This window comes from Otolemur garnettii, unplaced genomic scaffold, assembly GCF_000181295.1.
Source record: "Otolemur garnettii isolate 467f Iridium unplaced genomic scaffold, OtoGar3 scaffold00028, whole genome shotgun sequence".
Taxonomy (NCBI): Eukaryota; Metazoa; Chordata; class Mammalia; order Primates; family Galagidae; genus Otolemur; species Otolemur garnettii.
The window spans coordinates 9638001-9653534 of NW_003852423.1; the positions used below are offsets into that span (position 1 = coordinate 9638001).

At 38.2% G+C, this 15534-nt stretch overlaps 1 protein-coding gene across 1 annotated transcript in view; it reads right to left on the reverse strand.

Annotated features, from left to right (window-relative positions):
• HIBADH (3-hydroxyisobutyrate dehydrogenase) overlaps nt 1–15534 on the reverse strand; it is a 133260-nt gene that overhangs the window by 3114 nt on the left and 114612 nt on the right. Inside the window, exons 6-7 of the mRNA XM_003788532.3 lie at nt 10508–10584; nt 3018–3174 (exon numbers count right to left, since the gene is read on the reverse strand). Of these exons, the coding sequence (XP_003788580.1) occupies nt 3018–3174; nt 10508–10584 (234 nt within the window). The remainder of the gene's footprint in view (nt 1–3017; nt 3175–10507; nt 10585–15534) is intronic.

The following is a 15534-nucleotide window of genomic DNA, read 5'->3' on the forward strand; positions in this document are numbered from 1 at the left end:
CGTCATTGTTGTTTGGCAGGTCCGGGCTGGGGATTCGAACCCGCCACCTTAGGTGTACGTGGCTGGCGCCTTAGCCGGTTGAGCTATAGGCGCCAAGCCAAAGGAAAAGTTCTTAAAGGAAATTACAAGTGTTACTTCAGTGAATATGAGAATAGAAAAACTGAAAAAGTCTTATTGCTGATAAGGAGAAAGTTTCGGTAGTCTGGATGAAAGATCAAACTTGTCATAACATTCCCTTTATGTCGAAACCTAGTGGAGCAAGGCCCTAACTCTCTTCAATTCTACCACGGCTGACAGAGTAAGGAAGTGGAAGAAGAAAAGATGGAAGCTAGCAGAAGCTGGCTCAAGAGAGTTAACACAAAAGTGCAAAGTGAAACAAAAAGTGCGGATGAAGAAGCTTCAGCAAGTAATCCAGAAGATCTAGCTAGCTAAGATCACTGATGAAGGTGGCTACACTACACAACACACTTTGAGTGTAGATGAAACAGCCTTACAGTAGAAGAAGCAGCCACCTAGGACTTCCATAGCTAGAGAGGAGTCAAGGCTTGGCCTCAAAGGACAGGCTGACTCCCCTGTCACGGACTAATGCAGCTGGTGATTTTAAGTTGAAGCCAATACTCACTTGTCCTTCCAAAAATCCTCAATCAGTGGTTCTCAACCTGTGGTTCACGACCCCTTTGTAACAATGAAAATACGTCCTGCATTTCAGATATTTACATTACGATTCATAACTAGCAAAATTACAGTTATGAAGTAGCAACGAAAATAATTTTATGGTTGGGGGTCACCACAACATGAGGAACTGTATTAAAGGGTCGTGGCATTAGGAAGGTCGAGAACCACTGCCACTGTACTAGGCCCCTAAGAATTACGCTAAATCTACTTTGCGCTAAGTAGAACAACAAATGCCTACATGGCAGCACATCTGTTTACAGCATGGTTTACTAAATATTTTAAGCCCACTGTTGAGACTTACTGCTCTGAAAAGGTTTCCTTTCAAAATATTACTACTGGCTCGGTGTCTGTGGCTCAAACGGCTAAGGCGCCAGCCACATACACCTGAGCTGGTGGGTTCGAATCCAACCCAGGCCCGTCAAACAACAATGATGGCTGCAACCAAAAAATAGCCGGGCGTTGTGGTGGGTGCCTGTAGTCCCAGCTACTTGGGAGGCAGAGGCAGGAGACTCGCTTGAGCCCAGGAGCTGGAGGTTGCTGTGAGCAGTGATGCCATGGCACTCTACCCAGGGCAACTGCTTGAGGCTCTGTCTCAAAGAAAAAAAAAATTACTACTTGTTGACACCATATAATATCTAGTCACCCAAGAGCTCTGATGAAGACATATAGGGAGTGTAATGTGATTTTCACAACATCCATTTTACAGCCCATGGATTAAGAAGTAATTTTAACTTTACATCTTATAATAAGATATACATTTCATAAGGCTATAGCTGCAATAGAAATGACTCATCTGATGGATGAGTCAACAAAATCAACAACCTTCTGGAAAGAATTCACCATTCTAGATGCCATTACAAACATTGTGATTTATGGGAGAAGATTAAAACATCAACATTAACAGGAGTGTGGGAGAAGCTGATTCCAACCCTCACTGATGACTTTGAGGGGTTCAAGACTTCAGTATAGGAAATAACTACAGAATTAGAAGTGGAGCCTGAAGGTGTGACTTGAATGGGTGACGAGCTGCTTCTTAGGGATGAGCAAAGAAAGTGGTTTCTTGAGATGGAATCTACTTCTGGTGAAGATGCTGTGATCACTGGTGAAATAACAATAAAGGATTTAGAATAATAAACTTAGTTGATCAGGCAGCAGTGGCAGTGCTTGAGAAGAAAATTGACTTCAACTTTGAAAGAAGTTCAAAGGGTACAACACTATTCAACAGCATTGCATGCCACCGAGAAATCTTTCGGGAAACAAAGAATCAATCAATGCGGTAAATTTCATTGATGTTGCCTTTTAAAAAATTGCCAGAGCCACTCTGACCTTGAGCAAGCATCACCCTAATGGTCAGCAGCCATCAACATGAAGCCAAGACAGACTTTCCATGAGCTAAAAAGGTTATACAACTTGCTGAAGGCTCAGATGGTTGCTACCATTTTTTAGTAATAAAGTATTTCTAAGTTAAAATATGTACTTTTTTTTAGATATTAATGCTACTGCACACTTAGTAACAGTATAGTGTTACTATACTATACTATATACATATGTAGTAAAAACGTATGTATATATAGATGGGAAACCAAAATATTTTCGTGACTTGCTTCACTGAGGGGTCTGGAACCAAGCCCACAATATCTCTGAGGTATGCCTGTACAGTCTCCGGGTGTATATATTCTTACCTTCGTAAGCAGGAAAAAAACTCAGCTGGGGGGAAATAAGCACTATGCAGAAATCCAAAAGTCTACTGGTCTAAAAAGTATTTTCTAAAGATTTTCTAAAGTTGAGATCACAAATGAGAGGAAGCCAACAATTTGCTTTTCAAATGACTTAAATAACTTAACCATAAATCCACATTTATTGTTAAAGTGAAAACATACACTTCAAAATCAGATATCATGGGAAAGAACCTCTTTTCTATTATGAGGTATATGTGCAATGCTGATGGATGATTTACAATCAGAAAAGATTCTTACTGTTCCCATTCTAAGGAGTTGATAAATAAAAATTTATGAACAAAATTTTACCAGCTCACATAAACAAACCCAAGTGTGCACACACATGACATGTGCACATGTGCACACACACACATGCACACACAAATCCTGGCTCATTTTTCTCATTCAAAAGGCCAAGGAAAAAATGAATGAGGATTTTCATCTGAGATTTTACTCATTTCCAGCAATAGAGTGAATCGCTATCTAGTAATTTTGCCTTCTAGGATAGACAATTGCTTTGTGAAAAGGAGAGAGGGAAGGAGTGGGGGCAGAGGTGGGGGGTGAGGAAGAGAAAGAGTGTTACTAGACCACTAAACGTTTTCCCCTTCTCTGTATTTACCGTACCTTCGCCATGAGTGTTGTTCCAAATCCACCCTGATAATTATTAGCTGAGGGAACTCCATCCATCACTCCAGGTACAGGATTATAAGTGTCACTTGACCAACACCGTCCTGAGCTCATATTTAGGATTTTAGCCAGTAGTTTGGGGTCAAGCCCTAACCTGTCAAAGGTCAAAAGAAAGAAGTGTCAAATGTCAAAATGTTCCAGGTCCGAGTGACTTATTTATGAATGAAGACACGCCATCTTCTCTCTCCATTTATTTTATGTCTTCTAAAATCAAAGCAGATTGATATGAGAGAGAAGAATCCAATCTTGAATTATATGGCCAAAAGCTACAGATTAAACAAGAACATTTCTAGCTCAAAACTTCAGAGAAGACATTCTGTCCTATCCTTTAGAAGAAATAATATACAACTGCACAACAGCATCGTTGGTGAATCACTCCCATGGGTTTTCTAGTCTTTTGGATGTTGCTGCATTTATGTGACACATAAGAACCTTAAACCAATATGATAATCTAAATTCTACATTCTTTACTCACAAATGATATATTTCAGACAGACATATTGACAGGTAAATGATGCATCACGGGAGTCTGTATGGATGCATTTAGATGTATGTTTATTCCTTGAGCTTTTATGAGAATAAATGCAAGAGATGAGCCATAAGCAATAAAGGCGCTTAAGAGAAGTTATCATTATAAAGGAAAACACCGCTTGCTGCAAAATTTCCCTTATTTATTAAATCTTCATTAGACAATCTTGCTTATGAAGCAAGTCTGCACAGAGTTGTGACATATGCTATCTATTCAGAGACATGCATTATAGTTCTGGGTCAACTGCTGATAAGGTTACTGATCCTGATAAAACAAAGCTTGCCCAAGCGGAAACATCATTTGTTCTACCACTGGGCTGATGGCATAAACGGCTGTTCTGTGTGGACCCCAGAAAAAACAGAATCAAAAGGCTCCATTACTTTGATTCTAAAGATGTAATGCAGTTTGGGGATGCACCATCTTGCTAAGTATCTGTGAATAAAGTTTCAAGTGAAAGCTTATACCTAGCAATTTATTTGGTTTCTTTCATACAAAGAATCATAATAAAACAACTGTCCTAAGGCTTTCTGCTTCTTCTTAAAACTAACCTCTTCCAGAAAATAGAAAAACATTGAAAAGACACATTCATCATGATAAATGTTAAACAAATTGTGTATTTTGGCATTGTTAAATTTTGTTTACCTTGTATGTTCAAAATATATGTCTTTTTACTTCAAAATCTGAGTATTATGACCAATAAAAAGTTTTTCCAATGCTACAGCAGGGGCCTAGGGCAAATAGCCAAGGATATGTATGAAATCACCACATAATACAAGTGTTATGTAATCAGGCTTTCAAGGGGTAGCTGTGGTCCACAGAATGCTAGGTGGTATGCCATGTACCTGTATTCATATGCTAGCCCAATTATAATAATGGGTGTTTACTAAGGATTGTAACAGATACTGAAAATTTGATCCAAATCAGCTATTATACATTCTGTTTATTTGTGGATTACCAGAGAGAAATTCAACAGTTTCATTCTTTCTATCCTAAAGATCCAAGTCTGTTGCATGTGTAATTTGCTTCCGATGCTTTCTTTCTCCTTTTAAATAAAATTAGGCTATCAGTGTGGTGTTGTGGCATATGACTTGGGAAAAGATAAAACCACTGGGCTTAGGGAGTAATTGTGAAGAGTAAAATTGCAAATTAACTAATTGTTAATTTGCTGTAACCGCAAATATATTCTCTAAACACCTATGTTCAAAAATATATATGTGAATATGCTCCATCAGGAGAAAATATTTTTAGAGACCCCAAAACATCACTTTCCCCCTCAATATGCAATATAATTTAAGGGCTTTCTAATTCAGATTGTCTTTTAAGATGGCTCATCCCATTAAAGCAGCAGAGTTCCACTCCATAATCTACCAGGTTCTGCTCAGCACGAGCTTACAAGTCTTTATTGTGAAGAAAATTCACACACTGATCTATAATACTCACCGAAGTGGTGAGCAAAGCTTATTACCTTAACTTTGTAAAACCCTACATTTTTCTTGGATGTTCAAGGAAAAATACTGGCACTGATTGATGGAAACCCTTTCTGGTGAACATATTACTATTTAGAAGCATCCTGAGGGACACACACAAAAATCAGGTGGCAGTTGTTCTGTGCTCACTTTTCAAATCTGACGCTTCCCCACTGCGCCAACTCCCTTCCTGAGATGGCTACTCCCTCTCCGCTTTCCTCCCTCCGCCCCCACCTGCAGCAAAGTGTATCATTAAAAAGAGCAAGTTAGAAGTGTTTTGCATTTCATCTCTCTGAAGATTCTCTCCCTGGCACATATATAACTGACAGTTAAAATTAGACATGATATTAAAATCAGTTACTGAAGTCCTCTGTCTTTGCTATGCCCAAGGCTTGTAATGGTCTGAAACCAGCTAGAATACACAGTAATTGTCATTCAGAGAGTCTATCCTAGAACGTCATGCTTCACTGGAGAAGACTGAGTTTCCATTCGAAATCAACAAATTAATCCAAGACAGGTATCTGAAAGGGCAAGTTTAATAGGAAGCAGCTACTGGGCTCTCAACCATGATAAAATGTTATTGCTGTTTCCCTGTAAATTGGCTGGGAACATATGATACTTTCTGCATAAGAGCCCCATTGCTGTTCAGGAGATATACAGCTCAAGCCATCAAAAGGATGACAGTCTGTCAGTCCCCATAATAACTTGCCACTGTATGTGGTTCGCGAGTGCAAGCGTGCATGCATGTGGCTGTACAATTGCTGGAATGTTCTCTGATATAAACAGAGGATGAATTCATTGCTCTGTCTGCATATATAATGCATCTCAAATAAACGTCACTGTGTCAAATCTACTCATCTCTAAAACATAGAATTTTAAATGAAGTTTTGAGAGAAGTAAAAATGATATGTAACCTGTAAAAAAAAAAAAAAAAATTAAAGAGAAGCCAAACATTTGCCTTCACTATAACCAAGACCATAACAGCCAAAAAAGTTTGTTCATTTGGGCGGTGCCTGTGGCTCAAAGGAGTAGGGCACTGGCCCCATATGCTGGACGTGGCAGGTTCAAACCCAGCCCTGGCCAAAAAAAAAAACTGCAAAAACAAGTTTGTTCACTTTATATTCTCTGTAAGTATCTATACTGTCTGGTTTTATGTAAGAACAAAAGTATGTCATAAAACAAGGATCACAAGGACAGGCCTGGAAATGAAACATCTGAAACCTTGTCAATCCTAACCATTCACTCCTCCGTCAGTTTGTTCAGATCTGCTACCTTCAGTTGCTAAGTATGGAGCCAAAGAGACAATGACAAGGAAGCTAAGAGGAGGCTGTGCCTGCCCACCAGGAGGGCTGAGTTAAGACACACTCGGGTAACTTGCGTGAGGCAAGAAAATCCTACTCGCTCACACCCTCCCTTTCTCCTCATTCACTTGACAAATCCTCACTGTCTACCATCTGTCAGATATGTTTTTAGGATACAGCAATGAGTAGACAAAGCCATTCTCCTTCAAAGAGTTTACATTTCAGATGGGAAGACAGGTAATAAACAAATAAATGCATAATGCCAGCTGGTGAGACATGTTATAAGAATTAACATTAAAGTGCAATTCAATTCAAATATGAATCACCTCACCACAATCACAAATATTAATAATTGCCAACTATTGAGTCCCTTTTATGTGCCTAGAATTGCCTTAAAAAATTCACATAATTTAGCAAATAGATATTATTATTTTTGTTATTTCATAAATGAGGAAAGCTTGAGTCTGTAGCATAGCTGGGATGTTGACCTAGGTAGACAACCAAACTCTAACATTCTTTAGTCTGACTAGGTCATGGTGCGTGGTGAACTTAACAGTCAGCTAGCCAATTCGATGGCACTTTATAAACTTATTAAAACATTTGGTCAAACTTTTATCACAAACCTTTTGCAATTTGTTACCTGTATTAGGGTACACAAATCAGAAGCTTCAGCATTGTGTGAATGAAAAGATAACATGGAAGGGGAGTAATCAGGAAACTAAAACTGCGTCTGTGGGAAAGTCCTCATCTTGAACAGCTTTCTGAAAGGTCAAATTGTTAAACTTCTTTTGGTGGAAGACAACATGGGTTACTTGAGGGCCCTCAGCCTTGGCTGGTAATGCAAATAACTTGTTATTCCAGTAATATTAAAGAAAAAAAATCAATTCCCATACAGTAAAAATAAAAACAAAATAACAAATTTCTCGGGGCGGCGCCTGTGGCTCAAAGGAGTAGGGTGCCGACCCCATATGCTGGAGGTGGCGGGTTCAAACCCAGCCCCAGCCAAAAACTGCAAAAAAAAAAAAAAAAACAACTCACATTTTCAATGTTGTTTCTACATGACACATAGGAACAAATCCTCTCCTGTGTGAGTAGGGTACTTTCAGAGCCATAAAACTGTTTCTAGGACCTAAGTAGAAACCCAATTAGAAAGTAGAAAGATCTAATAAAAAAGAATTTCAAAATATATTGTATACCAGTATTTTTTACTCTTTACTTTTTTACAACATTTAAAAATTTCACTAACTTCCATAAAGACTCACTGTAAAAGAGCATGGGGTCAATAAGACTCTTAAACTGTAAGACTTTATTCTTCTATTTGAAAAAAGGGGGAAACTATTTCAGAAAAACCACTGACTTAGGAGAATAAAATTTATCTAATCAGAAATGATCACTTCATAGGAATAGGTGACTCAATCTGTAAATGTTGACATTAATACTCTGAAAAAATTTCCCTTCAGAGTGAACGGAATATAAATGTGACTAAACCACTCTAATGCTAGACTACTTTGTGGGAATTTACTACTTGGGAATTTATGCTTGCTGATGCCAATTTTCTCTTGCACCTTGCAAAGCTCAATAAATCGTGGCTGCTCTCTATACTCTATTAGGGAACAATCCTGTCATTTTAAACCACGCCTGTAAACCATGGAGAAAAGACAATAGCAGAAGCCTTCATTTTTAGGGCTTTCAAACCACTGAGAATCTTGGGAAGATAAAGTGATAAAATCCTAATGTTATGAAAATAAGCAATTCCTTAGTACAATCTGAAACATTTAGAAACTTATTATTTTAATCTAGTAAATCTAGTGAGTTTCTGCCTTGTTTTCAGACCTTTAAAATATTTTTATATCATAAATATATATGCATATATATATCAGTATATATGTAGAGTTTGGGAAAATTAAACATTTAAAAGTTTCATATTTCCAAATATCATTTTTTTTCCCAAATAATCATTTTGTAGTGATGGCCAAAATAAGGGAAGTTTTATTTATTGCTTCCATCCTTACCACCCTTGTTTAGAATTTTATCACTTTTCATTTTCTCCTTGAAAACAAACCCATTAGAATAGCCAGTGGTTTTCTCTTTGTTTATACACAATTTATTCACTTGATTCGCCTATTCTTCATTAGCTGCGGATTGGAGTAGAACTTTCACATGAACTTACCCTATACAAAACTTCATTTTAGAAGGGCAAATGATCATCTAATGAGAATATCAACAGGAAAATTGTTCAAGAAATGCAGAGGATGCATCCCTACATCTAAGGAACATGCTGATGCAGAGAGGTTCAAGGTAAGGAGTACAGAATAAACTGGCAGAGATAAGGGGGTAAATTTTAGCATAGTATGACCTACATTCATGGATGCTTTTATTTTTATGACATATTCATTTAGATATAGAAAAATGAAGACAAAATTCTAAAGATGCATAGGCATACACTAATTTTGTTGTCAAAGCCAATTAATTCTGTATGTAATTTGTTTTCCAGAAGTTTACATTTTCCTTTTCCGTGAAATTAGTCTAGAGGATGAACATGAAAACAAGTTACTAGTAACCAGTTTTTTAGCTAGGATTAAGTGACCCATAGCCTAAAATTGGCCACAGTATGAACAGAACACTCTGAAAAGCTCCCTATCTCTACCCATGTTCTTTAGTCAGGCTTTGTACAGACATGCCTTACCATCTTATAGACATTCAATTTTAAAATGTAAATGGTACAGGATATTGATAAACCAATTAGCGCTGATGCAAAGCAAATTCCTCTTTTATCTCAATTACAACATGACAACTTAATAGGTCAAGATAGTTTAACATCTGAGACAAGGGCAATTCAATAAAACAACAGCATCTTGATATGGTAATTAAGAGAAAATGTGAATCCATTACCATGTTTTTAAAACTATCTCAAGTACTTTAGTTCTTTTTATTACTTTTATCAAAAGCTGTGATATGAAACACTATTCTGCTTTGTGATATGTCTGGTAAGCAGTTTTAGGGAATGGGAAGAAAGTATTTGAATAACGCTTCTTGCTTATTCACTATTTTCTAAAGTGAGAAATATATACCACATATATATTTATTATTTTCATGAAATATAAAACATTCAAAACATTAATTAGGTTACTAATCATATGTAGCATTCCTAACCCAAAAGATTAAAGGCTAAAATTAAGACATTAACCTTAAACATTCTTTTCTTTTTTTTTTTGAGACAGAGCCTCAAGCTGTCCCCCTGAGTAGAGTGCTGTCGCATCACAGCTCACAGCAACCTCCAACTCCTAGGCTCAAGTGAGTCTCCTGCCTCAGCCTCCCAAGTAGCTGGGACCACAGGCTCCCACCACAAAGCCCAGCTATTTTTTGGTTGCAGCTGTCATTGTTGTTTGGCGGGCCCGGGCTGGATTTGAACCTGCCACCTTAGGTGTATGTGGCTGGCGCCTTAGCCACTTGAGCCACAGGCGCCAAGCCACCTTAAGCATTCTTAAGGATAATCATCTGTAGGAAAAATAAAATTCCTGACTCACTTTAAGCAAGGTATGAATACCATCTTATTTTAATAGAGAGATATATCCTATTGCAAACCACAGGCAGAGTAAAAGCAAAGAGTTATGCGCATGAACTGCAGCTTTACAAATACTACCCAGTTTTTATACTGAGAATGAACCACCAAGAACAATTGTGGTGTATATTTGGGGGACTATATTAAAAATAGGTACTTAAAACTAGTCACATGGTAGCATAACACTTGAATTCACTAAACATGAATTAAAATTATGTTTTATACAAATCTGCACCAACACTGCCAAAGTATGTTTTAATTTTATAGTAAAAGTGTCTCGCGCATTTCAACGTAAGGGAAGAAATGGGGCTTCCATATAAAAAGGATACTATAACTTCAGGAGCACAGGCAATACGTTTTATGATTATGGCAAAGAATATTCGTGCTCTCCAGGGGCCTGTTGCTCGTCCAACAAGCAAAGTCTATTGAAGTTCAATAATGAAGTACTTTAAAAATCTTCCTGGATCAACTCATTTATCACTCATGAACTTCATTTTTTTAACATCGGAAAATCAAATAGCAAAACCCATAAAAATTGTGAGTATATGAAAATATACTATTTAACAAACCTGATTCCAAGATTCATAGCTTCAGCGGTTCCGATCATACTAATTGCTAACAGCATGTTGTTGCAAATCTTTGCAGCCTGAAAATAAATTAAGTACACAGTAAATATCTATTTTCAAGCTATAATTCACAGGAAGTTTTTCCTTGCCCAATTCCATAGGCTTCTTTCTAAAAGAAAGAGCATTCAACTGTTTATTATCAGGTGGGAAAGGGAACAAGTGCAGCATTCCTCCCCCTGAGCCCTGTGCACTACCCTAGAGCAGTTCTGGGGTCTCTTTTGCTCGGTAATAAACCCAGAGAGGTGATCGAGCCCCCACAGTGGACTCAGCACCATGAGACGTGACTATTCTTTAAGTGATTGGAAAATGGGAGTAGTATGTTACATGATAAGGCAACAAACAAAAACAATTAAGTGGTAAGTTGTATGGAGCAGGCTGAAAGATAAGAGACAGCAGAAGTTGAGAGAAAACAAGATCACTGAAGGCAGGAGCAGAGAAGAGGCAGAACCTGAAACCATCTAGAGAGGCCCAGACAGAATTTAAGTACGCAAGAAAGAGATGAGATTGGGGAAAGGTAAAAATCTAAGAAGGATTAAATACATAAATAAAGGCACAGCACACTCCTGGGAACAAAACAGTAAATGGACTCGGGGTGCTCAGCCCCCTTGTCGTGTAATACCCCCCCGGGACTCTACAGAGAGTACCACAAGTAAGAGGGCCCTGACCAGTGTGACTTCTCAGCCTCCGTAACTGTAAGAAATAATTTCCTTTTCTTTACAAATTAAAAAAAAGGACTCATATGCATATATTTTAAAGAATGATACAAAATTTGACAGTTAAGGAGTTGCAAAAGTTAAGGATAGAGAGTTAAAATTTGACATGGTAGGAAACAGGGTCTCCAAGTTTCAGAACAGGGGAAGTATCATGACGGCCCAAGGATTTTGATGGAGTTGGTTTGGGTTACAGTGTGGAACACAGTGGTAAATTTGGCATTCAGAGACCCATTAGGCTCTCTCAGCAGTAAAGTAGGTGTGAAATAATAAAAGAAAGCATCGGACCAGTTAATGTGTGGAATGGACACAGTGGTCAACAATGAGAGTCACTGAAGCAAAAATCAATACAATGTGGAGATCAATTGGCCTAGAGTATGGAGGCAATAAATACCTCTAATACAACACCAAGTCTTGAGAGAGACAAAGAGGGTCCTAGGTACTAGGATAAAAGCATTAAGAGGAGGAACGAGGGAGTGTGAGTGTGTGTTCAAAGTGGGAGGGAGACCACTAGTTTGATTTCAGAGTTCAGTATTGTTGATCACCATTATGTCAATCATCTCCTATTTCTTTCTTTTTTTTTTTTGAGACAAAGTCTCACTATGTCACCTTCTATGGAGTGCAATGACATCACAGCTCACAGTAGCCTCAGACTCTTGGGCTTAAGTTATTCTTTTGCCTTAGCCTCTAGAGTACGTGGGACTACAGGCGCCCGCCACAACGCCTGGCTACTTTTTTGTTGCAGTTGTTGTTGTTTATCAGGCCTGGGCCAGACTCAAACCCACCAGCCTCAGTGTATGTGGCTGGCGCCCTACTCACTGAACTACTGGTACCTAGCCCATCTCAAAAATTATTTGCTTTTCAAGGAAAAGAGTAAAATCCATAGTTTTCTTCTACCTTACTGCGCTACAAATCTATAGCAAGTACATTTGACCCCTGAACAACAAGGGGCATAGGGGACCAACCCCCTGCAATAGAAAATCCACGTATAACTTCTGACTCTCCTAAACTACTAACAGCCCACTATTAACTGGAAGCCCTACCAATAACATAAACAGGCAATTAACACATATTTTATACACTTTATGTATTATATATTTATATAATAAAGTAAACAGAGAAAACAAAATGTTACTAATAAACTCATTACTATTGGTTAAGCGGTAGCAGACTATCATAACAGTCTTTATTCTTTTTTTTTTTTTTGAGACAGAGCCACTGAGTAGAGTGCCATGGCATCACAACTCACAGCAACCTCCAACTCCTGGGCTCAAGAGAATCTCCTGCATCCACCTCCCAAGTAGTTGAGACTACAGGTGCCCAACACAACACCCAGCTGTTTTTTGGTTGCAGCCATCATTGTTGTTTGGCGGCCCGGGCTGGATTTGAACCCGCCAGCTCAGGTGTGTGTGGCTGGCACCTTAGCTGCTTGAGCCATGGTCTTTATTCTTAATGTCTTCATGTTGTGTAGTCTGAGGAAGACGAAAGAAAGGATCGATTGGTCTTATCGTTTCAGGGGTGAAGAGGAAGAGGTGGAAGAGGTGGAAAGTGAGGCAAAAGAAGCAGGCACACTTGGTGTAACTTTATGGAAATACATTGTAATTTCTGCCTGACGTGTTTGCTTTTTCATTTCTCTAAAATAAAGTTTCTGTATGGTACCAATCCTTCTTCCACCATTTGCTGTGATTTCAGTGCCCATATTATACATGGCCCCATGTCATAAAAGACCTGCCATTTGATCCTACAATTCCACTATTAGGTATATACCCAGAAGATAAAAAATCACATTACAATAAAGATGTTTGTATTAGAATGTGTATTGCAGCCCAATTCATAATTGCCAGGTCATGGAAGAAGCCCAAGTGCCCATCAATCCACGAATGGATCAATAAACTGTGGTATATGTACACCATGGAATACTATGCAGCCCTAAAGAAAAACGAAGACTTTACCTCCTTCATGTTTACATGGATGGAACTAGAAAATGTTCTTAGCAAAGTATCACAGGAATGGAAGAAAAAGTATCCCATGTACACAGCCCTTCTATGAAACTAATTTATAGCTCTCAAATGAAAGATACAACTTAAGTCTAGCCCAAGAATATAGGGAGGGGGTGGGGAAGGGGAGGGGAGAAGGGTGGCTGGGTGGGGGGAGGGTGACCGGAAAGATGGACCTATATTTCTGTCTAACAAGGGTACAAGTGAACTTTTCTAGAACTAGAATATTAATATTTTGACACAATGACTATGCAAATGACATGAAATTTATGTGAAACAGCTTGATGAAAGTATTTCAAAATGTATATGAAAACACTACACTGTACCCCATGTTTGCATTAATGTATACAGCTATCATTTAATAAAAAAGAAACAAAGAAAAAGAAAAAAAAAAAGAAGAAGTTCAAAGAAGTCCCAAATAATCAAAACCCTTCTGCCAGATTATCCTATGTCACTCTGTTCTCTGGCACTGCTTCTTCACATCATCTTCCTCATCAGCTGGCACTGGTTTGGAAGCACTTATCTCCATCAAATCATCTTCTGTTAATTCCTCTGGTGTAGCATCTATTAGCTCTTGAATTTCTCCAAGATCCCTATCTTGCAACCCTTCACCGTCACCTTTTTTGTTATACCCACAGACTCTTTTGTGATTTCCCTGATTGGCTCTGTCACAAATCCTGTGAAGTCATGCACAACATCTGGACATAGTTTTCTCCAGCAGGCATTTATTGTTTTGGGCTTGATGACTTTCATGTCTTTTCTATAACAATGATGGCATCTTTAAAGGTATGATCATTTCAGACTTTCAAGGTGTTCTATCAGGGTTCTCTTCCCCAATGTTCACTATTCTTCCCATAGGGTACCAGGCATAAAGAGATTTACAGGTCCTAAGACCCCCTGCTCCAGAGGCTGAATTAGAGAAGTACTGTTTGGGGGCAAGAAGACCACTTTGACTCCTTCAGTGTTGAATTTATGAGGCTCTGGGTGATTAGGTGCATTGTCCAAGATCAAAAAACTTTAAAAGCCTGTCTCTTACTGCTTGTAAGATGCTTTCCAACGTTAGGGACAATGTATTGATGGATCTAATCCAGGAAAAACGTTCTTTGTCCAGGCCTTCTTGTTGTACAACCAAAAGACTGACAGCTGGTATTTAACCTGTCAAGGCTCAAGGGCCCGCTGCTTTATACTTAAGGGCAGTCTTGATCATCATCCTGACTGCATTTGTATAATACAAAACAGCAGAGTTAGCCTATGCCTTTCTACCTAAGCCCTCGAGTCCTTTAGGCATTTCTTCCAGAATAGGGCACATTCACCTGCAGATATCCTTTCTCATCAGCGATTTTCTTAATGCCAACCGGAAACTCGTCTGCTGCCTCCTGGTCATCAGAAGCTGCTTCTCCTGACAGCTTGTTTTATCCTGACTTGTTTTTATAAGTCAAACCTCTTTCTAAAATTATCAAACCATCCTTTGCTGACATGAAATTCTCCAGTGTTAGAACTTTTACCTTCTTTTGCTTTAAGGTGTCATATAATGACTTGACTTTTTCTTGAATCAAACCAGATACAGGTATGCCTTTGTTACAGCAATCCTGAACCCACATAAAAGCCACCTTTCAATATGAGTTAAAAAAGGTATTTTGCCAAAAGTACAAGGTTTTCACACCTGCTACAGCAGTGGCTTCATTATTATTTATTATTATTATTATTTTACAATGTCCCTATGCTGCATTCATTTATCTTGAAATGGTGGGGCAGACCTCAATCTGCAGTACATATCAAGGAATTCAACTTTTTCTTATAACGTCATAACTTTTCTCTACTTCTTGGGAGCACTTCCAGTACTACTAATGGTGTGTGTTTGGGTTCCGCGGTGTTATTCAAGGTTACGCAAAACATGATGAAAAATACACAAGAACAAGAGATCAATTTTTACTGAGCTATGTAATTTACTGGAGAGCTGCACTGCTCACACAGAGATAATCAGCATCATGGCACTTGAGCTCACTGCAACAGCAACAAGAGGTGGCTACAAAATTATTACCATAATACAGTATATACCAGAGTTCGTTTTATGCAGTTATGATTTAATACTGCATCTTTATGTTTATTTACATTTCTCTTGACTGCAAATGACGCCATGTACTAACTGTGTTTATAGGTTTTGATAAACTAATACATTTGTGTATATTTTAAGGGAGTGATAAAGCAGCCTAATATCTATACATACTTTATGCATTCATAAATAACTTTTTTTTTTTTTTTT